The following is a 26,551-nucleotide window of genomic DNA, read 5'->3' as shown; positions in this document are numbered from 1 at the left end:
CTCATTCATTTGGAGTTGTTTCAGTCCACCTGATGATGTACGCCCAATATTCACTCCCTTTTATCTCCAAATTTTGGTCCCTACCAACTCCTAAGGGAAATATCTGGCTCTTAAGCTCCTTACTGCTCCACTGTGTTCACCAGGTCGTCACTGACTGTGTCAGTCTGTCTGCTGTTTGGTGCTGAGCAGGTAGTGTACACTGGGTTTTTAGAGCTTTTTCACTGAAGACCACTGCATGCTGCAGCCAAAAACAACACTTTGAGTGAGCCAAAACAGTACAGTTGTGGTCCAGGCAACCAAACAATGACCTGGGACTCACTATAAGCTGAGGGGAGCTGTAGATTCAGGCGATAATTCTTTATGGATTTATAACTTCAAGTGACTTCATTTCTATATTGTTGTAGATATCAATTATAGCCAATTTAAGGCAAGGCATGGCACAATAAATCGTCAAAGTGTATGCTGTCATGTCATTATGATGCAAGTTTTATGTCTCATAAGGTTTATTCATTTTTGTTGTCTGGTTGTCAGTGACAACCAAAAGCATCTTTAGCTTTCAGTGGAGAGGATACAGGCTGTGTAATAAGGATTTGGACCATCTACACACCTACACTTGAGTGGAAGGCAAGGCTCCAAAATGCAACTTTGTACACAACATGTTGGTTGATTAAAAAAAAACCAAATCAATTACTGAAGTGCCTTCAGCAGATGGTGCAAGAGAGAAAAGGTATAGGCATGGGTTACTTGAAAAGCAGAAGAAGAAGCTGTCCATGGTGCTTATGCTTCCTTATCAGCAAATAGTGTTCTACTGTATGTTTAGCAAGTTTCACTTTTATAAGGAATCTGATAGAATGAAACCTATGTAGGTCCACATGCACTCAATCAACGCCTGCATCAGTCCCATCGTTACTGATGATAACGCGCAGCCGAGTCACATCTGGCAAGGATGAGGCTTTCGACAATTACTGCCCGCTCTGCCATTTCATATCTCATTTGTTTTACTCGTGTGTTACAGCCCAAGTTTGACTCCTGGTTGAGCGATAGCAAGAGCCGTGCCAACACCTCAGCAAACACTATTTTGACAGGGAGTGCGGAACGTGTGGATCTATTGTATTTTATTTGTAAGAAGTCACAGTTGCCATTTAACCTCCACTGACATAACTGCTTGCTGTTGGGGCCTTTTGGTATCGCTCTGGTTACATTTCCTAGATGTGGTTTTAAGTGGTGTGCGCTGTGAGCTCCGCTGCCTATCAGTGAGTCTTTATTGATTGTGGTTGCAGCAGGAAACAAGGGCAGCCTTCGAACTTTGGCCAGTCAACAGCAGCCCTCAGCGACAGCCAGGAAATCATCTCTGTGGGAGCAGGAATTAGGCAAAACATATTTCCACATGTTGTGAGTCAGAATTCGTGGAAAGTGTCTTGCATTTGTTGGCCTTAAAAATGCTCTGGCGTTCTTCTAATGCCACTTCCCAGGGATCTCTTGTCACTCAGACAATAAAGGGTATATTTTTTTTCTGGGAATTTCTATCATTGGAGCTTATTTTTCACACTAACTACCACCTCTACAGTATTTACTCCAAACCAAACTTGTATGTAATGCCCGCCAGACACCAAGTGTTACAGGCAGCTGATGCGAAAGCTTTCTGTTTCTATGTTGGATCACCTTTGTGTTCAGTCAGTAGAAAAAGTTGCTCAATGCATTCAGCAAGCACGTTATCTGGTACAGTCAGATGCAATCCAACACAACAGCTCATCACTTCCAGCTTCATGTTTTGTTTATGCTTCATGTCCAGAGCAATATTCTCCAGGAATTACGTATTAGACAATTCTGCAGCTCCTGATTAAGATCCCTAAGTGCTGTAGTTGTCAGCCCATAACCATATCTTAACTCTACTGCATTTGTCATAACCAAGATCGTTCCCTAGCCTCGGCTACACTGTTGTTGCTGTGCACAGATAGTGTAGAAAGCACGAATTTTAGAAACTCTAGTGTTAAATGTTAGCATAATTATTAGTAATGCTAACCTGCCAGTTAGCATAATCCTGGATCATTCGGCCTTGTCCTTTACTGGCAGTGTTGTTTGGTGACTGCGGTGTGCCTGAGCATGACAGTTCATCCTTGACCTTGGAAACAGTAGTTTGACAAAAAAAAAACATTCTGGAAACTGAACTTTTGTTGCCTCATGCTACACAGGACCTCACTTGCTTACAGTGGGCGCTTTATTGTTCTTGCTTCAAAGAGCCGAGCTGTCAGGGACTGGCGTCATAAATGATCCTGTAAAACCCCCCACACTCTAATGGAAATGTTGTTGTCCCATAAGGTAACAATGTACCTTGAAGCCAGCAATTGAATGCCTCAAGTGATGCATGTTTTCTTACATGGTACAAAATATGAACCATACTCAGAATGGTGTAATATATCATAAGCTGTCCTTTAGTGAACCGTAATATGCTTTGTATTGCAGGAAACTGAATCTGTATAGACCCCAGTGGCAGAAATCATGATGCGAATGCCAATTCCTTTGTTTGGAATCGAGTCATGTTGGTGACTTATCCAGAAAGTCCTGTGTGTCTGTGCGTGTGTGTGGATGGCGACACCCTGTATACAGCGGTCATGTGTCTGCGAGTTGGCTTGTCGACGATGTCACATATTCTTCGCTCTGTAAAAGGCTGAAATATGAGGAAGAGGGCTTTATTCAGGGCGAAGCATGAATGTGCATTTCCTGAGTGGACTTGTTGTGCTCGACGCCGAACAGAGCGGTTATGTGGGCAGAAGAACAATGCTGACCCATTTGCTCTGCTCTCTTACGGAGAGACGACTTCCAACAAGGAGGCAAAGAGCGTTGACTCTGCGTCTCCAACAACATCTCCACGCACAGCAAATAATTGAGATGATTGTGAGAGAAGAGCTTTGTGAAAGCGAGCCTGGCTGCCAACGGAGTTTCATTAGTTTCACTAACAAAAATCACATGAATCAGGATTAAGTTAAAGTCCTTTTTTTTTCCAGACTCTTATATCATTTTGTCTTGTTTTAGAAGCTGTCGCTATAAAATGTGGTTGTTAATTTCTTCGACTTTTAGCAATTTAGGAGGAATTAACATAATATTGGATGGAGTTTTTCTGTATGTGCATGTAAGATATAGGTGTGTGTGTATGTGTGTGCATGAGAGAGAGAGAAATCTCATTGGGCAACGGGAGAGAGTTGTGACTCACTTTTCTTTCCTTTGACAGACCTGCCTGCCTCAACTGTAGTCAGAAACCTAACCTACATCACATTTGCGTAAGAAGGGCGCTAGTGCAAGCAAGCACTTCCTGTGTTGCGCCTCGCTCACAAAAGGCCTGAGATGAAAGGAATCTGGTTGCACTGCGAGCATGAGGGGCTCGTTATTTGGAGCGAGGCGAGAGTCAGGATCTTTTCAATCAATCAGGGAGACTTTATTGTGTTTCGGTCACGTATGGAATCGTAAGTGTCCAGTGATTGCGTAAGAGGCCGCATTACCAATCTATTTTAATGATGGTGCTTTTTATAGGTCTGATTAGTTTGATCCTCATTGTCACTTTCGCTTTCACTGAAGATCAGTGTTTAATTAGCAAAGAGTAATCAAAAACAGAGGTAAAAAAAATGACGTGTGTGTACAAAGTGGAAATATGTCTTCCTCACTGTCCTCTTCTTCGGCGTCCTGCATGGTAGATGATAAAGGTGGACCTCTCAGTCCCTCGTTGAGTCTCAGGTCAGCTGTCTCCATGCACAGGCCAACAGCTGGTTTAGGGTCAAATGTCTCTGTGGTCGTCTTTGACGGGTGAATGTGCGTCAGGGCCGAGAGACGAGTACGTGACAGCATGTGAGAATCTCCTCTCCCCTCTGTTTGTTAGCAATAGCTTGCGCCACATTTGCGCGCTCCTTACTCTTTCCATGTTTATCAAATAACGGATGATTGAAATCCTGTCAGGCTGTGTAAAACACCTGTTTTGTCTGCTAGATGTGGATGCTAAGCTAGTCAGGGAAATGTCTTTTCTTCTGCTTGGGTTTGGTTTGACATTTCTTCGTAGGTGGCTTAAGCGTGTAGAATAAAGAAAGAAACTTACAACACTGCTTCTTAGATGCATTTAGCACCAACAAAATTTCAAAAGATATCATTGTCAACAGTTTCTGCTGCTTTTCTGCTTTGTGCCCTGTTTTAGATCCAAACCCCATATATCATTATGTACAAATTTATTGTCTTTACACGCGACAGTGTTGTGCTGTCGATCTCACAAATTCTGATTCATTGTCTCGTTAATCCCAGTGCACCTTAGGTACTGAAACATATATGAATCATGTTGGTGTCCGTGTCCGCCCAGGTGAAAAAGGGTGTAGTATTCATTGGGTATTAGGATGAACATGTTAAACTTTGACTAAATAGCAACTGTTGTAACACAGAACTCTTACGCCCTGTTACACATACGGACTCAGGTTCCAAGTCATTGTAAAGTGAAGCTCACTGCACATGCTGGCAACACCCACCAAATCTATGAAGGTGCCCACGATGATGCCCACATCATGTGCGTTGTGTGGGAAGTGAAGAAGTTTCAGTTTTACAACAAATGAATGCAACAACCAAAAGCACTTTTTTTCCCACAGGAGAAGACACAAAGTTGTCTTTATCTCCACTCCACTCTGTCAAGAAACTTTAAACAAAGTGGAGCTAAAACAGATCATAGTGGTCTTCAACAATAGCTAGAAGATATGTTAGGTACACACCAGAGGGAAATGAATTACTTTGTCGTATGTCTGTCGTGGCAGCATCCAAACTGCCTGATTGGAACGGAGCATGTAAAAGTGATGTAAAATGAGACTGCGTCAGTGTCAGTCACAGAGCAATAGCTACCTAGATGCTGCTAACATTAGCCAACATAACCTGCTGGTCACATCAGACCGAGAGTGGGAGAGTGTCTGAGAGTGTGTTGAGTTGAAGAAGGGTGTGCTTTAATGCTCATGGATGTAACTTTTCATTTGTAGGAGGAAGACTGTGCCCCTTCTTTTGCAGACAGTCTCACTTTAAGTACTCAGTGCTAATGAGAGCCTGCCATTTCTGAATCAGCATGTAGCGTCACAGCCCAGCTGTCATAACTCCCCCACGTCTGTGAAAACAGTATTCACAACTCAGCTTCCTGATGTGGATGGATAACACACCATCCAACATGGTTCTCTTTAAATTGGCCTCAACCCCAAGCATGGCCCTAATCCTAATCTTAGCCATCTCTAAAGTGGCTTTAAACCTTGGAAACAGAAGAATTTAATTGCTTACAGGCTGTACAAAGGTAGATAATAATCCCCCATAATCTGTCCTCACGATATCTTTACTGATCTGATAAGTCCTTTGTTTTGATGCACAGGTGCTAAAGGGCAAGCTTGATTGTATTCGCATAGTTGCGAAATCAAATGTAAGGTGGACTGTCCTTTAAACTTAAACGAGAGTTCCCTCCGTGGAATCTGCAATGTGTGGACGGACACGGTGGAGCAGGACAGGACAGAAACCAGGGGAAGTTGTGGGTAAAGTATAGATCCAGATCAGCTGATCACACACCACATCATGCTGCTCCTCAAAGCAGAAGCAGCACAAGATAACTGGTGCTAGACCTTTTTGGTAGTATTGTTTTAATGCAAATAAAGGGAAGAGAAACGACAAGCAGCAACTGCAGCCTATGATATCTCTCTCTCTCTCTCTGTCTCACACACACACACACACACACACACACACACACACACACACACACACACACACACACACACACACATCGCTGCAGTACATGTTCATATTCAAATACTGGATCCTCCCAGTTTTGTTTGAACATTGCAGCCATTAGGCAAAGATTTGAGTTACAGTCGGGAATGATAGCGCTCTTTGCCGTATTGATTTATGATCCTAAGGACGGATTGGAATTGGACTGGTTCCTCTAATTCTGCCTTGTTATGTGTGTCTATGAGTGATGGATAAGGTGAAAGAAAACAGACAAACCAAACAAGAGAGTATGCGAGGAGCAAACTGTAGACAGGGAATGGAGACTGCAGCCCTGGAGCGGTCATTCTCTATTTGGGACTGTTTTTAGTCATGTCTTTCAGGGAAACTGTGGGTTGTTTTTAACCACAATGAAAAAAGACATATTCAGCAAGGGCGGCGGGAAGTAACAGAGCACTCCTCTACAGCTGGCTGCTGTAAAACTTAATCTCTGGTGTGTGCAAGTCTTCACACCTTACTTCTAATTTACATTTTGCATAACCACCTTTGCATTCGAAGTTTCATTGATGTCACACGGCGGCACTTTGCCTTCTACTTTGCATGATTTATTGATTTTTGCACAGCTGCTTCACACACTGGGACAAATGACGTGTTATATTTGGACCTCCTCTTTGCATATTATATGTAGTGTGCTATCAGATGCTGTGTGTCTGCTAATGTTACTATAATGCTCGCGGCGGCTGCGTGTTGACTCTGCACTCGGGGATAATGGCGTGCCTGGCGTCCAGCTCTGTCCTCGCCAATTAACATGTTAAATCTCTTTTGTTTAAACTGTACAAAATCTGAGAAGAAAAAAAATGACAAGTTGTGGTTTTGCGGAGAGTTATGTGCTGAACTGTTTCTTGGCCGGCATGTAACTAACCATAAAGCCACAACTTGATATGCTTTTTGTGCGGATGAAATAAAACCGTTAATCACTGAGCTGTAGCGATGCTAAGAGGTGTATTTTCCCCCTTCCTCCAGTTTTTATGCTAAGCTAAGCTAACTGTCTCCTGGCTTTAGCTGAATGTTTAACGGACTAATGTGAAAGTGGTATAGGTCTTCTCATCTTAACTCTTGGAAGCGAAAGAAAGCTCAGAATAAGCTAAATCTTGCAATGTTGATTGTCCATATACAGACAAACACTGATAAAGACCATGAAACAAGCATTTGGCAATCAGACAGGGGTCAGAGGTCAAGTCTTGAATTTGGTTTTCTTGTGATTCCAGAGATGACCATATAACCCAAGAGGCTGTCGTCAAAGGCAGAAAGATTTTGTGTGATAAGGATGTGGATAAGGGCCAATTTAAAAAGAAATAGAGAAAGGAGTGAATTAATGAGAGTGACGGGGTGAAAGACAGTCAGGAAGAGGTCAAATGATATTCAGCATGTGGCATCCTGTGGGAACCAGGGCTAGATTCTGAGAACCCACAGTTCCTCATATGCGACACATTAAAACTAACACATGAAGTCAACACGTCTCTTCTCATTTGCTACCGTTTAAAACAGCCTGTCATTACTTCTGGTGGAGGCTTCCATATTTGTCATTAGCAGTGACCCTGTTCACAGTTCAAAGGTTCAGCTCAACGTATCAGACACAGAGGCGTTTAGATGCTGATGGGACTCTGAAACCAGACGCTTTTAACAACTATTTAAAATAATTATTCCATTTCTTCACCACACACTTCCTGCTGATGTGTTAAATCAAAAGTCTGTAGGCTTTTCATGTTAAATATCAACGCAGTTTCAGCTCTGGGAAAAACTGCGAAGTAGACCTGACTCCAAATAATTAGTGAGTAAAGAAAAACTCCAGCAAGTGTGGTGAGTGTGACATGATTACATTATTGTACTAGTAGTTCTGTGTATGGTACATTTTATCTAAATTTATAGTCAGCTGATGAATGAAGATTTTGCATGAACAGCAAATTAGAACAAAAGCAGACCAGGAAACAAGGAAATGTTTTACTAAAACTTTAAAAAGTATATCTTAAAATATACAAGGAAATTTGGCATTTTAAGTCAAAAGGTTTTCTTATATTAGTTTCAAATAAAGGCCTGATAACTAAACAGTACCAGCATTATTAATACTGCTCCAGCTGCATGGCTTCAGATGTGTTCAGAGAGTGACTTTAGTTTGGAGCTTCAACAAGCTTTTTTTCTGCTTGGGAATTGGAAAGTATGTTTAATCCAGTGTTGGAAAGCGTTCATGTTGTTGTCTGATTGAAAAACAGAACTGTCATTTATGTATTGTCCAGCCTTCTTCAAATGACGTCTGAAGCTTGTTCATCTGTGGCCTTGCCAGACCACAATGAGATGTGAAACCGTGGCCTAACTTTGAACAGCCTCCCTCTAAATGTCACTTTGGCTAAATCGGGCTTTAATTTAAAAAAAAAAAAAAAAAGACTTACTTAAAGTGTCTCTTTCTGTAAGCCACACTCTTAAAATGACAGTAGGATGCATTCTATGCATTAAAGTATTCATCTGGGCTTTCCAGTCAAACTTAAGACTGAACTGTTAAAATGCAAAGTTGCATCATTAGTCTGCATGAATGAAGTGACGTTCACAAGCAGACCAATGCAGAACGCCTGTTTAAGCCTCAGTTGTCACACATCTATCCAGTGGTAGAGGTGCAGATTAGCTGTCTGCGTGTGGAATATTAAAGCTACACATACAGTTTTATGTTTTAAGGACTGGAGCTCTGCGGTAAACTGTTCGCTCCCTCCAGAGATTTTTATTGAAATAAGTGAACAGTAGAAAGACATTGAGGCGTGTTCTCCTCACTGATACACTTTCTGATGTGTTTGTGCACATGTCTGCCATGTGTCACAATCCTGAACGTTGACCTGCACCACGGGGAATAATAACCACAGCTCACAGCAGTGCGTTTTGTAGGCTTTTCTTCCCCACGCTAACATTCCTTGATAATCAGAACCGCACATGCGAGGTTCTTCTCAAGCTGATTTACAGTTTTGTTTGGGCTCGTGTTATATTTGGATCTAAGTGTGGAGCTACTTTCCAGCTCTTCTGCTCCCTTTTGCTGTGTAAGTGGTGGGCTGAGCTTCCAGGAACCGATTTTGCTGCTACACCCGTTATTATTGTATTGTTGGTTTTGTTGTCGCTGGACTCATGTTTTCTTGTTGATGCGATTTTTTGTTTATTGTTGTGGCTGCTGCAGCGGTGACTCTTTGGTCTGGTAGTTGCTGCTGTTTTGGTGTTGTGGTGAGTTGTCTAGTACATGCTGATGTGATGTTTTAGCTTCTTTGTCCACATTCTAAGAATTCTTTATTTTTAAATCACAGGCCTTTAATAGTCAGCTCATCAGGCTTTTGAAAGCATGTATTCGTTCCACTTCCTCTCAGTAAAGACAGCAAAGAAAACGATTTTATCCTACTGAAACAACCAGCTTCTTTTTAATATAAGTTAATGTTTTTTTTGTGTGTGCTGTCAATTTTTCTAAGCTTTCGCACCGCAGATGAAAACATCAACCAATCACGTTGTGCAGAACAGATGTCGTATTACAACTCGTAACGACCTGTGGGTTGTGTGTGTTTCTCATTGGCTCGTATGAAGTAGCTTATGTAGTTTATTTTCGGATGTGGTAGAGTTGGTAGCAAAGCAACAGGTTCAAAACAGGTTTGGCTAACGTAAGCGAATGTTTTACATTCTATACTGAGTGCATTTGATAAAGCAAAAAGCTCACCAGGGGAGCGCTGAGGCAAGAAGTATATGTATATATGTATATGTTGCAATCTAGAGGAACAATAAATGCACGATGTAGCCGATAGTTCCCCTGTTTGATATGCATCACAGTCAGCGTTCGTCAAGGATCTATTCAAACCTCTTATTGAACAATTGTTGCAGCTGTCGCGAAGTCTCATCGCTGCTGGTCTGAACAGTTTTAATGTGAAATATTCGTGGGTGAGTATTTCGTGTTGTTTATTCGTCACGTCCCCGGTGTGTAAAGGCCTTAAGACAGAAATATGTTAGTCAGTAAAACAGCTTGAAACCATTGCATGCATCCTGGTTTTTCACCTGTTTTGTAGATCAGCATTATGTCCGAATTTCTACGGTACATTTTGTGTAATAAATTGCTTTTAACCCAATTCAATGAGCCCCACATTGAAATTTTACCCTGCGGCCCTCTGGTGAGTTAATCCGGCCCTGAAAATGAGACAGAGCATCAAAACACAACAAATTCCTGCATTTTAGAAGTAAAAAAAGCAGATTTCAGTCCAATAGACGACTGTTGACTACACGTGACACACACTCTCATGCTGCCTTACTTCTTCATAACATAACAGGTCTTAATCTGTAGAAGCTGTCACTAATTTCTTGATCTGAGCGAGTCAACACTTTATTCTTTGTCTTGATGTTCCTGTGTTTTCACAGAAAGCAGCAGCGTCAAACCACAGAGCGCCGTCGCCAAACAGCTAATTCAACGGAAACGCTCTCTATCCTCTGCTCTGCAAAGGCCTGCGTGACTTGTTGACGATGTGCCGCGGGTCAGCAGTGTGTTTTTGTCCTCCAAGTTTACGAGCAGCAATTTGGTTGTTCCTTCGCAAATGGAGAAGTAGAGCAGCTTATCGTTCAGGGAAGTGACTCTGTAACAGCCGGTGATGTCACACATGAGTCCAGCGGTCCCGTGGTGCGACTTAGTCCCTGAGCGGAGCATCTGACATGTTTATGTTAGCGTGTGATCAATCTGTTGGCCACAGCGAAGGTCTTTGAGCCATCACATCACCTCGGTCACCCAAATCTGGGTCACCGATGAATGTCCTTTTGTGCTGAGGACTTCTGTTGTCTGATTGCTGGTAAATATGAAACTGATCGAGCACAGGATGTCAAATGATAATGCTTGCTCGATGAAAGGAACAGGAAGAAATGTGCCCCCAAAGGCCCTCTTATCCACTCTCTCTCTGTGTCTTCAGGGGGGTTGTGGTTGTCACTCAGTGTGATGCAAACAAACAGTGGCTGCAAAAGACCACAGAGGTTTCTCATAAACCAAACTTCATCCAGTGTCCATAATGTTTTGTTTTGGTAGATATGGTTACATACCGGTGTGCTGTATTTGGTGACTCTGCAGTTTTATCACAAGCAGATTTCTTATTTTTTTAATATGATTAGTGATTTTTATGATTAGAATAAGCAACAAAAACTGAGCAACATGAACGTGAGACAAAAAGAGGAAATAGGGAGAGAGGGAGGAGAAGTTTAGAAGTAAAAGAAAAGACAGGTCAAAAGAAATGGAGGAAAAGAAAAAGATGGGAGGATGAGGGAAGAGAGGAGGAACAGAGGAGTGGCAGAAAAGGAGATTAGTAAGTGATGTGGAGTAAGGGTTCGAAGGGAGAAGGGACAGAGGGACCATGGGGGAGACAGAAGGAGAAGAGGAGGGTGAGGGGATGGAGGGAGAGGAAGGAAATGAGTGCAGGAGTTAAGGAAGATGAGTAAGGGAAGGAAAGATGAGAAGGAAGAGAGGACAGTGTGAAGGAAGGGAGAGAGAGAGAGAGGGGAGGAGCAGGAAAAGATGGGAGATGTGAGATAAAGATGAGGATGAGACAAGAATGTTAAGGAGTTAAGAGGGAAGGAAAGAGGAAGGTCAAAAGAAAGAAAGAAAGAAAGAAAGAAAGAAAGAAAGAAAGAAAGAAAGAAAGAAAGAAAGAAGAAACTAGAGACAGTCTTGTGATTGGATCACACCAGCTGTGACGCTCAACATGTTGACGTTCTGACCCACGAGTACTCACTAGTCATCGGTCAGAAAAATCCACGCCTATTCCTGACTGATCAGAACTGTTGTAATGAAGATAAAATGCACGAGGTGGAAAAACACACATGCTTGCTCGAACCACACACGTCGTCAAACAAGGCCTTCGTTTTGGCACGCTACGGGTCGCGTCAACAAAAATCTGTCCTCAGACAGACGTGTAAACACCAGGAAAAGTGCTCAAAACCGCTTCTGCGGTAGTTCCCGCTCCAAAAGGTGTCTCTAGGACCACATTTTGCCATGATGACACGCACAGACTCCGCCTCCACGGCTGGCGAAGACAATAAAGGGTGTAGGAGAAAAAGAGGGATGGAAGAAAGAAGAAACACTACACCTTGTTACACAGTGGAGTCTCAATATTGTTAACACTGCTGTGTCTATTGTTCCAGGTACAGATTGTATGTAGTGGACTGACCTTTAAAATAGTCTCTTGACCTTTTCATTGCACTGACCCAGTCAGAGGAGCTAAACACCTGATAGGTGTCTCCTTCAAACTCGCCGCTTCCTCTGCAGCTCAGACCGATTCAGTCAGCTGTTTTGCTCCTCGGCCTTCCTCCGCCGCCGTACATCACTTTCTCTTTCTTCGTTCTCTGTCTTCCTGTCTCGCTGGCTCTTGATGTGTTTCCGGCTTTGAGTCATCAAAGGCGCAATTAGAAAGTTTTTCCCTGCCCCGCAGTGCTCAGTGAACATATCAGGGAGCTGATAGGCAGTGACTCAGCGTTTACACGTGCTGACATTTCTGGTCTTCCAAAGTCCCAGCACACCTGAGAGTTATTAGCATTTGTTTGAGGATCGTGTTCAGTATTTCTAGCAGCAGGACAGTGAATGTGAGATTCAGTCAGAATGAACTACAGTGTGTCTGTTCGTGGTAGGAAGAAGATATATCAGGCTTTGGAAACACACACAGATTCTTGTTAGTGGGATTAATTCATTGTTGGTTTTATCGTGGGCTTTGTTGGCAGACTTCTGTTTGTCTTATCCATTAACTTTTCAGCATTATGTTCAGCAGTATTCAAAGGACTGCAGTGCTGTGCACTCAGTGTTGTGTGCGAGAGGCTTTACAATTTGAAATGATTTCGCTCCATTCATATTTGTTCCATTCATATCTGTAAGGTATGAAAGTCAGCTCAAACTGCCTTTATTTAGGCCATCATGTTGGTTTGTTTTTTGAAATTGTTATTTATTTATTTATTAGTTAGTTATTATTATCATCGCATGGTATTTTTTTGTCAGAATTTTCATCACCAACCAGATGATGACATGATAACCATCTGTCATTATCGGGCCTTTAGACATCGATAAACTAATCACATCAGAACATTCATACACATTTAGAAATGAGTGATTAGTCCATCATTAACTAATGATAGATATGTAGACTTGTGACATACTGTTAGTGTGAAACTTACAGTTAACTAAAACAGAACTTTGACAAGCTGAAAGTAGCGTTTACTTAATACGTAACTGTAGCAGTGAAAACATCATGCAGACACGGTTCACTGTCAGTCACAGTCACTGTTTCTCATCAGAAGGAAGTCTCAAGCCACCGATGTTCTGTAATGAAATGAGTGGAAGCCAATGGCTGCCCAGAAGGTCGGAAAATACACCTTTAAACACCTTCACGCTTGAAATAGTGTGCAGTGTTATGAGATAGCAAACACAATTGCCGTGAATGGTTTAAATCATAGAAACAGACAGATCTGATCATTTAGGTGGATGTGATGGTTGAAATATAAATTTTGTGTTTTCACATCAGCTGAAGGGTGAAACCCTGAATCATCTCAAGTCTATAAAAGTTGATATTTTGGAGGTAAAAAAAAAAAATCATTTTTGAAAATACAGTGCACAGATCAGACTTTCTTTCTTTCCTTTCTCTCCTTTCTTTCTCATTTCCTTCCATCATTGCTCCATGTCTGCTTCTGGAAACAAAAAAAAAAAAAACAACAAAAACATAACATACATCTCCATTGCCTTGTTTCTATGGCAACACAGCAGTGAGGAGAGGAGACAAGAGGAGCTGTAGCCTCCTCCAACCCTCCTCCACCATGAAAAGCAGAACAGAAAGAGACAGAATGAGAAAAAAGATAGGGCTGGGAGGAGGAAAACAGAGTTGAGCAGAAAGAAAGAAAGAAAGAAAGAAAGAAAGAAAGAAAGAAAGAAAGAAAGAAAGAAAGAAAGAAAGAAAGAGAGTTGTAGAGGATGAGAGAGAGAGAGAGAGGAAGGCAGAGGCAGGCAGCCAATCACTGCGTGCTCTTGTGCAGGATGGAGTATCTATGGTAACCTCGGCTGGTTATCAGAAAATTGAAGCCCCTTCTGTTTGTCTCCATTCTGCTCTGCCTCTGCCTATTCAAAAACACCATTTATCTCCTCCTTCAGCACACAATTTCATATTCCGCTCTTTATTTCGCAGCTCGTCTTGTTAGTGTGGCGTGTGCGTCCAAGTCGAGCAAAAACTCCTTCAAAAACACTATTTGGCAGCGAACGCGCAGACGGACAAACAGATAGACAGAGACAGGGGCTGACGTTTACTCTTCCAAGGAAATGAGACATCTCGGCCAGAACCAATATTTGCCATGGATGTCGTCTGTAATGAAAATCCTGTATGGGTGCAGCTTCACAACAGGGATTTTGTGTGTGTGTGTGTGTGTGTGTGTGTGTGTGTGTGTGTGTGTGTGTGTGTGTGTGTGTGTGTGTGTGTGTGTGTGTGTGTGTGCGTGTGTGCGTGTGTGTGTGTGTGTGTGTGTGTGTGTTTTTGTGTATGTGTGCGAGTGTGGAGGGGGGTGAAACAGAAGAGCCAACTCGCTCTATCGGCCATGGAGGGCGATGTAAATAAAGGAGTAGCGTGTTTGTTCATCAGCAGAGGGGGGGGTGGGGGGGTGGGGGGGTGGGGGGGGCTGGCTGTTTGCTCTATAGAGAGTAAGATGGATGCAAATACAGAGAACCACCTGTCTGCTCGACTCCTCTGCAGAGGGATGCAGGGCGAGAGCAGGCGTTCACTGCTGCTGCTCCCATGTAACTACTCAGATGTGTTTGTGTTGAGCGGAGCCGTGACTCTGTGTGTGTGTGTTTGTGTGTGTGCTGGAGGAGGCCAGAGACAGGCTGTTTATCTGTCTGGCGGCAGCAGCAGAAGAAGAAGACGGGAGGCAGTGGAGGCCTGCTTACTGAGACACTGACTAAAGCTGGACAGGACTCTTTTATTCATGTTATTGTGATTTGTTATTTGGATGTCTCGCTCTGATGTGAGGGATGCTGTATCTTTACTTTTGGATCATGTGAGCAATAGACTGCTAAACTGGTTCCTTTAGTACAAATCATGAATTTATTAATTATTTTCTTTATTCTAGACTGTTATTAATATCAATCTGACAAGAATTCAATATTGGAATAAATGGTAAAATTTTGAATATCAGTAAATATTGACCTCTGTTTGCCTTTTTTTGGCCTCAAACGCACACCCCTTTTTGTCATAACAGAACACACACTCACACATGATATACACACTGCAGGACTCAGCAGATGCCGCTATCTTCAATGTCCACTGAGGATAAACATTCATAAATCTGATTTGAAATCATGTAAGGAAGAAAGTCCTCATAACTTCAGACCTTGTCTCATAATCATTAGATTCAGGCTTTTTCCTCTGTATCTGAAGTCATCCAGTGATCACTGTGGACGCAGCGGATGGTTAGGTTCAATATTCAGACATTGAGCTTAGTTAATCCTGTGTCACCTCTGAGGAACATCAACTGGACCAGAGAGGGAATGATGAGCTTCAGTTAGGGACTGTCTGAAAATTGCTTGCAAAATGTCCAAGAAAGCTTCTCAGACATTCTCAGTATAGATTTCTGTTTTTGTTTGTTTCTACTGACGTGGCCATATGTCTAATACGATGGTTTTTGTTTGCTGTAATAGATCAAAGTGATTTCAGTCTAAGTGACAGGGGACAAAGTGCACAGTCCTGTATGCATCGTCAGGTCTCGCTCGTAACACAGAAATAGTTACAGAAGTAACACAACACAACCACAACCTGTCTTCTTTACATTTCTGTTTGTGTACGGATTAAACAAATCAGACACGTGCTTATTAGTTAGCTTTAGAGGGACAGGTAGGCGCATTTGAACCTTGACAGAGCCAGACTAGCTGTTTTCCAGTCTGTATGCTAAGCTAATCAACATCTCATCCAACTCTCAAGAAAAAGAATAAGCATATTTCCCCAAATTATCTGTACACCATTCCTTTAAAAGCAAACGTGTCATACCGGATTTAAGAGTACAAACATGAGCATTAAGGATGTGCAGGGCTTTTAAAAACAGTGACACCCAAAAAGCTAAATGAGACAGAGGCCAGTCAGCTCTGCTATGTCCTGTAGTTTTACTCTGAATCAGCCACTTCAACGCTCAGGTCAACAGCACTTTATTCACTTTTTTAAACTCTTTATTTTTACCTGATGCAAACCTGGTGCGCCTCAATGCAACTCCCATAAGGTCAAAACACAACTGGACTGTACATACTCTGTTTCAGATGAGCTGTCTCAGGTCCACTGATTGGAAATGGACTTGTTTACATTTCTTCTGTTGTCTCTGCTGTTTTCTTTGTCTGTTGCTTGGGTGTCGCCCTCGGATCAGCAAAGTACACTTTAAAACCCGCGTTTATCCACCGATGACACTGAATGGAGCGCAAGTATGTCAGCCGCTTTCAAACATTTTCCGAAATACTTTTTTTTTTGTTGTTGTTACGAAGAATTCAACGCCTACCAGTGTGACTGCATTACTGTGTCAGTGTTTGATGGGCACATCCAGCTGAAACGCTCTACACTCACTCAGCTGTTGAGAGAGTTTACTTTTCTGTTCTATAAAAAGTCAGAGAGAAAACATCAACCGGAGCATGCTCAGCACTCTCCGAGGGACTATCTCAAAGTTTTTCGAAATGAAAATGGCCGCAGGGAAAAAAAAAAAAAGCCACGGCAGATGACGTCTGCAGGGCCCATTTGTGTGGATATACAGTTAGTCTCCCATCAACAATAAGTGGTACTAAGTCACGCAGTGACGCTAATGTCTGGGAAATCAACTGGTGATTCATTTACTGCCATTTCTGCGTTACTGACAGACACATGTCTTATTATAGACACACTGTGGCATTAAACATTTCTCTTCAGACTTCTCCTGGGGGTTCAAAGATATACAAGCTTGGTTTCCTTGTGGCTTTTGCTCGGCCTCGTTATTTTTATCTGTTTAGATTCTTTTTTTTCTCCCCCGCTCTCTCTCTAAAGACTCCTCTGTTCCTGGGTCCGGAAACTTGTGGTAATTTGTCAGCATTTCTGTAATCATTTCGAGACTAGCAAACAGGTTGTGGCCTGTTACTCAGTTGCATCTGCTTCCAGCTCGCACAATGGCGAGACTGGGATCAGAGCTCTGCATCACACCGTACGAGGTTTTCTGCGTGTGTTGACTTAAAGCTACATGAACAATGCATTTCTAGGTGATGTTTGTTTATTTGTGTGATTAATGGCTTTTGCCAAATTGATTTTCCACTTTTTTCCTGCCTTCTGTGACTATTCACTTGGGACTACATCGGATGTCACCACAGTCGATAAAGACTTCTCTGTGTTCTGTGTACCAGTGTTCTGCCATTCTGGAGGTATTTGGAGGTTTTGTTTGGCCTTGTGTTTACTGAGGGCAGGTTAGCTCAGGATATGTTTCTTTTTGTCTTTCCAGCTGACTGTCAGTAAAAATAAATGCCTTTTACTCCTCTCTTAAAATATACAGTGTGTACTGTAAATGTTAGACAGCAGCAGGCTAATATCCTCTCTCTCTCTCTCTCCTCTCCAGCCCACCGGTTACATGGAGACGTCATTGTCCTACAGCTCCATAGAGGACCTGCAGCTCCTCTCTTGGGACAATGCTCCGAAGTACTGTGTTCAGCTCAGCTTCCCTGGTGGCACTGTCCTGCTGCAGGTAATGCCGTCATCTTAAGAATAAGCTCCAGTCAGCTGTTAATACAAGTTGCGATTAATAACAATAAAACATAGCTGTGAAGTACTTTCACATTCTTGTAGACTTGGTTTTATAGAAAGAAGTTTGGACCATATAACCAGCAAAGGAATATATTTTGGTATCTAACCAAGCAAACTGAGTTTTTAGGGTACCAAAAGGGGAAGGATATTAAAATATAATGGTTATATTCATCCAGTCCTAGACTGCACAAAAATAAAGATGCCATTGTAGAAAAATAAAAAGCCTTTACTTACTTGAAGGGACAGGTCCAATAATCAATAGTAATTTTTTTCCTCTTACCTGTTGTGCTGTTTATCCATTTAGATTGTTTTGTTGTGAGTTGCTGACTTCTGGAGATATTGTCTACCTTCTCCCTCATACTCACATGTTTAAATTATATTCTGTCTTAAAGTTATGCATAATTATCGACATGGCCACTTTGAGTGACAGCGACTGCTGCAAACATGCTTACTTCTGCTGTAAAGTTGGACATTTTAATATGGAGGTCTATGGGGATTGACTTGCTTTTGGACTGAGCCTCAAGTGGCCATTCGAGGACCTGCGATTCTGCCTTTTCTCCATTTTTCTGCTCCTTGTTCACACACCGATGTCGCAGCTCTCGGGAGCAGTTATGGATCCAGTATCTTTCCCAAAAACACTTGGACACGTTGACGCAAACCACTGACCTCCTGAGTCACAGGTGGCCTTTATGCACTTTTAAGGTTATTAATTAATAGAATGTTTCTCATCACACTGTGACGGCAGCAGCAGCAGTGTATTCTGGAATTAGCGCAGGGTCACCAGTTCATCAAACTATAAACTTTGGAAAGGTCATTGTATCTACTGCCATGTATCACAGAAACGTCTAAACCTACTTGTATAAACAGATTGAATATGTGAGGACAAAGCGATCTGATCAGGGACTATTGGCCAGTGGCCTGTGATAATTGATCAGACTGAGATTAAAGTCATCAGTGTAGTGGGAACTTGGGTCCTGATTGCTCCCTGTGGGTATGTATTTTTAGTTGTATATTTGTGGTGAATTTGGCTGATACTATTTTCCATGATACTATTATGATGAAAAAATGTGTAAAGTTTGAGGCCTGTCATGTTTTAGACCCAGTACAATACTGGAATGTGTAGTGGAGACCTGACACCATGTACCTGCCGAACACTTCATATCCGCGTTAACCAGAGCCGATGGGTGAGCACAGTTGGTATTGTTACTTATTTGCCCAGCTACCTCTAATACACGATTCAAACCATTATGGGTGTTGGGGGTCAACACTGTATACCCACGTCATCAGCTGTGTTTGCTTATGCTTCCTACCAGCTGCTTGGACCACGGCCAAGGCCGATTCAGTTTGCTCTCAAGGAAAAGCTCTGCCACAAGCCAAGATCAGTCAGGGTTCCTTCACAAGCTGTGGAAAACTGGAAGACCTGGTGTAGTTTTCCAGAACATAGAACATTATTTCAACGTCATTGAAGCTGAGGATGGTAAAGCTTTACAGATCAAGATATTAAGTCAATTTAAAAACTTCCCAACACAGTGGACACTGAAATCCCCATCTACCAACATACTGGTTTGGGCTATGGCAACCAATCGCTCATTCGCACAGTCTTTGCAGCTGCATGTTGTATGACGCGGAGTGAGTAAAATACTAGAGAAGAATATGATCACTGAGGGAGTCTGACTTCTGCTCTGCTTGACTCATTGTGATTGTATTTTTCCTGTAGGTGTAAGTTTGATGAATGCAGGCCAGCTCATCGACATGGATTCTGAATTGCTGCATCACTTGTTATAATTTAAGTCACTCACCATTATTTGGATTTTATATTTAACCAAGTAATAGTGAATGCCACATGTTTTTGTAGCAGAATGCTTTATGAACTAACATCTAGAGTCAGCTGTAGCCTTATTACGAATGTTTTAATGGTGGGTTATTGTCATCAGGTTGCTTTGGACAATTTGGTGACAAAAGCGTCTTCAAATAGCACCTCATCAGAGCAGATTTCTCTCTCAAATGGTGGAATAGAGGCTGGTATCTCTTGTAAGAATATTGTCCAAAAACTCCTTCGTAGTAGAAATTAATCTCCTCTCTGTTATCTCATTGAAAACAGTAGGATACATACAGTCCTGAACGCACTGTTCCTTCTAGCCCGTCTATAACATGAACCATTTCTTCCTCTGAGCAGACCTTGACTCGTCCGACCTTACAGCCATTACTCCTTGGTTTGCTTGCGATCAATTATTTTACTGTTAACAAACACTGGGACAGGTAGTAAAGAGTGCATACACAGGAAGCAGATGGGAAGAATGGCTGCATTATTTCTGGTCCTGGTTCTTTGTTTTGAAGCCAAAGTTAATTTTTAAAGTCCCTCTGCAGTTGTCATTTCATTTTACTATATATGTACTGTGACTGTGGTGTGGTCAGAGGTCCACTTTTAAACAGCATCGGTTAATTATTATAACCATTTTATTCATCCTGCCTCTGCTCCTTTGTGTAAATCTGATTTTGTTTAAGTAGGTTTGTCTCTCAGTTCAAATATTCAAATATTCTATAAATATAGTTCAAATATTCTATTCATATTAACACATTCACATAACACATTCACATTCTATTGAACACCTTATTAGCTAATGATAATAATCAGTTTAGCAAACGCCACCCTCCAATAAAATGCACACTTAGCCTCTTAGTGATGGTAGCCTATAAAGCATGCCACCAGAAGTGATTTAATATATATATGTTTGATCCTTTGCCTAAGCCTACGAGTGAGATCCCTCAACAACAATGCATGGCTGTCAGTGGTAACCTGATTATATCACACTGTGGATGTCCGTTTGAAGTTATCATTTTGGTTGCTATTAGAGAGTAAGATGACAATTTGCATCACTGTCAGATGTCCATTTTTACTGCTAATCAGTCTGTATAACTAATGGCTTATATACTCACTTGGAAGGGGATGGGTATTTGTTTGGTTGCAATCTGCAACCTCACCACTAGAGGCCACTAAAAAATTGGATCTGTTCCGCCCACCTGCCCGGTTCACTCTCCTTTTAGTTCTGCTTTGGTCTCCACCAACTTCAGAGAAATATCTGTTCTTTAGCTGCTAAATACTCCACTAAGTCCACCTGCTTTTTGTTTGGTTCTGGCTATTTACTGTACCGTGGGCTTATCATTGGCTTTTACACTGAAAAGAGCAACCTGCTGCTGCTGGAAATGCATTTGATGACCGCGCTGAGAGAACCAAATTTTGCGGGCTCACAAAACAATGAGCTAGTAGACAATGAAATGCTCCACAGAGCTGAGGAGAACTGGTGGTCATTCTCTATTTATGCATCACTGCAAGCAACCAGTGTCACATCACATGTGGTCAGTTGAGCCACTGTTAATATAACAATATTGATTAGTGCAGCTTTAATGTGAAGAATGTGAGCATCCGACTATGCCTGCTGAATTTATTTTTCCTTTGGCAGACGGTGCAAAGACTAACTCGTAGCTGCATATTTTCTGGTATTCATGATGACTAATTTTAAGCTTTCACATTAGATACTTACAGGGCTGTCGAAAAGTGAAATAACAACACTGCATGAGTAGCTGAAGATAGTTGAGGGATGAGGCTGCCTTTGTGAGTCAAAACCTCACTGATGTTGTCTGCAGCTGTAAATGTCAAGGCTTCAAGAAGTATGATCTGTCTTCAGAAGGGATTAGTTCTTGACACATATACTGTATTTAGGCCCCAGACTGTGGAAAAAGACTGTACAGGAAGCTGTTAATTAAATGTTGACTGACAGTGTTACAAGAATTGAGCGTTAAAAGCCAATCATTTGACCATGGGTTTACCTTCTAATACCTGAGATCACAGTTAACAAATTGTTTGTGTCTCTCTCCATGGATGTGTGTGTGTGTGTGTGTGTGTGTGTGTGTGTGTGTGTGTGTGTGTGTGTGTGTGTGTGTGTGTGTGTGTGTGTGTGTATGTGTGTGTTACTACAGGCTGCAAACAGTTACTTAAGGGACCAGTGGTTTCACTCCCTGCAGTGGAAGGTAAGATTACTGTTTGTCTTTAACTACTGATATGTTTCAGCTGCCCCTTTAAAGCACGATGATGAACTTTATCTCACTTTGCTGTTCCTTCCTTTTTAAGACTTGATAACGATTGCCACACACGTTGAAGTTTATTGACCATGTTGAAACACCAGAATAGATTTTTGCTGTATTACATGTCTTGTCTCAGTCTGACACACCGTTTTATGGTACTTTACCGACCTTTATGAGGATCAGACCTCTAAACCTGTCAGTGCCAGAGCCACGCTGTGCTCACTGAGCTAAATAAAGTTATACAAGGAAGTTTGCCTGAGGTAGTTCGGAGTGGTAGAGCTCACAGCTACTTCCTATGGTTTCATTTTTTTCTGGGTTTAATTTCCATCCACACTGATTTTGAGGCAATGATCGCAGGCACGCAGAACGCATCATGACAAGGAGAGTTTGCACAGCTCTGACTCCTCACAAACATTTCCTGTTTGTGTGCTTTCACTGCACCATTTTGAATAAAAAGCATTTGAAAGGTAGTGATATGAAACTGACTCAACTCAAGAACAAAACTCACAACGCTGAAAAAGTATTTCAATGATTTCAGAGGTGTTGAAGTGCTGGTTTCACAGAACAATGCAGGCAGCAGCTAAACAAAATAATATATTAGTCACACGGGGTATTGCACTGTGCTTCCCATAGAAAAAGATCTACAAGTATCGCAAGGTCCTGAACAACCCGAGTCGCTGGGATGTGGTGCTGAAGGAGATCAGAGCGCTGGTGGACATGGCTCTGACCTCGCCGCTGCAGGACGAGTCCATCCACCAGGCTCCACTGCACATCATCTCCACCCTGCTGGCCGAGGTAGCAACACACACACACACATACACGCAATATTACCTGTGTGGACCTTTACCAGACCGTGATCAGTAATATTAGTCTTTAGCCTACAAAAATGAATGCGTTAGTACACACTGTTATACTAAAGCTTTTTAGGCAAGTGCCTACTGGAGCCCCATTATGAAATATGTAATCATATTAATAAATGGTGTGTAATATATAAATAGCCACAATACACTGCAAAATAATGTAAGAAATTATTTTAAAAAACGCAAGATGAAAAAACATTTATTTTCATATCAGCAGAGATTTATTTAATTTCTTTTTCATGATAGAAGTTGTTTAGCAAAAATGTTCGCAGCCCTTAAATTTTTCAGCAGTTTTTTTTTATTCTTCTTGAAGATTTTCTCACTAGTGGCAACACCACTGTCAGGAAAATTGACATGGAATAAAAATGTGAAAATAAAAACAGACTTTTGAAAAAGGATGTTAGATAAACTCTGATCAAACCATTAATATGATATGAAGAATGATTAAATGACAGCTGGGGTCTGCTGCTGTGCTCATAATTGTAATCATAAAGCTACTCCGATATAATTGCCCCCCCCCCGCCCCATACCGCTTCACTACATTGCGGTGTTAACGTCTCATCAGCTGAACAAGTCGGTGGAGAAGGATCAATTTCAGTAATTTTGAGGTTTTAGGATAAGAGATGGTGACTAAAGTAGAGCAAATCTCGCTGCTCGACATTGTAACTACACTCCACTGTGTGTGTGTGTGTGCTGAGCGTGTTAGAATGCCAGTGTTATTAGTAAGTACTCATAATGGTACGAAGTATCTGCGATTACCTAAATGTAAGTACTTGTGCTCATGCAACAATCCATTTATTTCTCCCCTGAACTCTTCTGTTTTTCTCTTGTTCTTCCCCACAGAACTCTAATCTCAGCACTCAGGATCATGAGAACATCATTGTGGTGAGTATGAAGTTCACCGTCACTGTAAACTGATATTGATGTCAGCCTGGAGTTAATAATTAACACTCTTGAGTCCGGCCTATTGTTGTTTTAGTCTTTGAACTGAAGAAAAATATCGATTCTCCCCCTATATTTGTTCATGTCACACCTGTGTGTGTGTGTGTGTATTTGTGTGTTTTCGATTGTTGCTGTCGATGCCCATATGGCAGTGTCTGGGCAGAGCAGGGAGTTCGATGCTGAGACAGGTTGTGCTGTTTGCGTAGCTCACCTGTGGGCTGTTTTTAAAAGGCTCCTGCACCTGACAGCCCTGATCTCTGCTGCTGGCCAACAGCCAGGGTAAATAAGAGATAGGATGTGGAAATATTCATCTATCTGTGTGTGTGTGTGTGTGTGTGTGTGTGTGTGTGTGTGTGTGTGTGTGTGTGTGTGTGTCTGTGTGTGTGTGGATGTCCAGGCCATTGCTCCTCTTCTGGAAAACAACCACCCACCACCTGACCTGTGTGAGTTCTTCTGTAAGGTGAGCTCACGTGCTGTAGTTGTCACCTGTCTCAGACTGGAACAGCATTGAACACGTGTGTTGTTACTGTAGTGAAGACACGTCATTTTTAAGCATTTAGTAGTGCTTTCTGTTGATGGTCGGTCCTGTGTGTTGCAGCACTGTCGGGAGCGGCCACGGTCGATGGTCGTGATTGAAGTGTTCACTCCTGTGGTCCAGAGAATCCTCAAACACAACATGGTGAGAGCTGCTGCGTTCAGGAGCATTCGGTAGTCGGAATGAGGTTTAGGTATCAGTTCCTGTTTAGTGCTGGTTCCACACTACCCGATTCCTCTTTTGATGCCTGTTCATTGCATGCAATTCCACGGTTTTGGTAATTTTTGTGAAAATGCCACATTGCTTCCATCCAGTAAAAGAGGAAGTGTATACAGTGTGGCTAATAAACTGATCTAGATTTAAAAAAAAAAAAAAAAAAAAAATCCTAAATGAAAGCTGGATGTTGTGACCGGGCCAGATTAACATTGTCTTTAACTGTGTGAGCTGTAATGTTTTGGGGATTTTTTTCCATCAGACTTGCAGTTTTTGCTCAATTTACTTTAAACAGCAAAATTAAACTAACAAATAAAACATTAATGTCCTTTATTCTACCCAGCTATTCATCATAAGGCGATTGATAAGGGAATTGAGCGAGGAACAGATCAATAGGCCCAATCAATAAAGAAATCAGAAGTTCTAAATTATTTCCAGGAGTGCCCTGGTGGACGAGACAGTCGGATGAAGGCATGATTTATGATGGAGTGTTCCCACAGTCTGTTTTGGAAACAGTGGTAATTACATACACAGTCCCTCCATCCGCTGACTAAACCGAGCAGACTGGAAAACCTTTACGTCTCAGGATGTTATCCTCTAGTTCTGTCTTTCTTCTTGTGCTCTTTGGTTCGATCGATGTATTTCTAACTTAATTTGGTGCGTCCCTTTCTTTGGCAGGATTTTGGAAAGTGCCCTCGACTGCGCCTCTTCACACAGGAGTACATCCTGGCTCTCAACGAGCTGAACGCTGGCATGGAGGTCGTCAAGAAGTTCGTCCACAGGTGAGACACCTTCAGGCTACAGGTGCTACTGCCCCGTCTGATTAGATTTAGATATGTTGTGAAGGACCAGTGGTGGAAGCCGACTTCACATCCAATCTGCATGACTCTTAGGTCTGAAAAGCCTCTGAAGAACATGCAGACTTCTTGTTACTTCCAGCAGCATGAGGTGCACGGACAGATGCTGAACCTTCAGCAGACAGTCGGGACTGTGATATCTAATCTCCTCTGTGTGTTGTAGCATGCACGGGCCAACAGGGCAGTGCCCCCACCCCCGGGTCCTGCCAAACCTGGTGGCAGTGTGTCTTGCCGCCATTTATTCCTGTTATGAGGAGTTCATCAACAGGTCAGTCATCCCCGCACACTCACACACTCACACACGCTCTGTAGCTTCTCGTCAGTTTTTCACCTCTCCCTCAGCTCATCCACTTACCTTTCCGCTCGTGTCTGGACATCTTGTTTATCTGATCGCTGCAGTTTGAGCCACTCAGACCTGTCAGGCCTGAGGGTCAGCAGCATGGAAGGCTAGACGAGCCCCAGCCACCCTCAGGCTTCACACTGCCTCTCTGCTTGTATATAAAATGGCTACCTGAGTGCTCTCTCCATCGCTTCATGACAATGTATGCACACTCCTGACAAGTGAAACATGGCTAAAATCTGTTTGAATGTTTCAAAAACACTGGATGTTTGCGTGTCCAACGTGGTCTTAGAAAACATGTCGTGTCATTTCCTGTTATTTCCTGGTGTGAGAAAGAAGCTTGGCCACTGTTTTTTACGCTTGACTATTCCACACAGTACCTGTTTATTCAGCTGTTGTGGTAGAAGGCTCATTCTTTTGTTTACCTCTGTCCATTTTGTCATTGATTAGACAAACGCATGATTGGCAATTTCCCACATCTTGCCCGGCTAATATGAGGGAAGCAGTACAAACGGTAATTTGCAGATGTAACCAGGAAAGCAGATCAGATACCGTGCTGTTTTCCAACCACATTATCCCATTTATAGCTTAAACTAATTTGCAATGTCCCAACATGTTTTTCTTAAAGAAACAATACCTCTACAATGAAAAAGATAAAGATATATCAGCAAATATTTAAGATACAGATGATAAATACAGCCTTCAAATACAGAAATTCATGGGGATGAAAAGCAGCTGCAAGCCACCATTATTAACTCTTCCGTCTTGGTTTTCGTTTTTTCTCAATAGATTTCCATATGTCATGGTACAGAACGAGAACGAGAATTTCAGAAAAACAAATCCGTTTTTTGCCATTGCTGAGAGGAAACCACAGCATGCTTGCTTTCTAACCGGCCTCATCCTCCACGAATTAACACCTAAATGATCTTGTTTCTTTCTCGTGTGTTCCACAGGGGCGTTTTGTTGACTAAAGATGTGTGGCATAGGCTATCTTACCTAATTAGCATCATCTCCTCAGCTTCTTTTGCCCCAGAGAGGAACATTCTTAGCAAATTTTTCCAAAACTCAAGCACACATAGGAACCGTCACTATGGTACCCATCTCTCCTGCTTCTTGCTATATCTCACCTCTTTTCTTTCCCTTCTGCCTTCTGTTAATACGCTTCGTTGTTTTTTTTTTTGGCTTCTTGC

General features: G+C 42.1%; 1 protein-coding gene across 1 annotated transcript in view; it reads left to right on the top strand.

Moving 5' to 3' along the window:
- cmip (c-Maf inducing protein) overlaps positions 1-26,551 on the top strand; it is a 43,226-nt gene that overhangs the window by 2,886 nt on the left and 13,789 nt on the right. The window contains exons 2-9 of the mRNA XM_070971684.1: positions 17,347-17,472; positions 21,510-21,560; positions 22,248-22,409; positions 23,318-23,359; positions 23,814-23,876; positions 24,015-24,095; positions 24,843-24,946; positions 25,185-25,289. Of these exons, the coding sequence (XP_070827785.1) occupies positions 17,347-17,472; positions 21,510-21,560; positions 22,248-22,409; positions 23,318-23,359; positions 23,814-23,876; positions 24,015-24,095; positions 24,843-24,946; positions 25,185-25,289 (734 nt within the window). The remainder of the gene's footprint in view (positions 1-17,346; positions 17,473-21,509; positions 21,561-22,247; positions 22,410-23,317; positions 23,360-23,813; positions 23,877-24,014; positions 24,096-24,842; positions 24,947-25,184; positions 25,290-26,551) is intronic.

This window comes from Chaetodon trifascialis, chromosome 10 (genome assembly GCF_039877785.1).
Source record: "Chaetodon trifascialis isolate fChaTrf1 chromosome 10, fChaTrf1.hap1, whole genome shotgun sequence".
Lineage (NCBI taxonomy): Eukaryota > Metazoa > Chordata > Actinopteri > Chaetodontiformes > Chaetodontidae > Chaetodon > Chaetodon trifascialis.
Note: the sequence above shows the minus strand (reverse complement) of the source record. Positions and strands in the feature narration are given on the sequence as shown.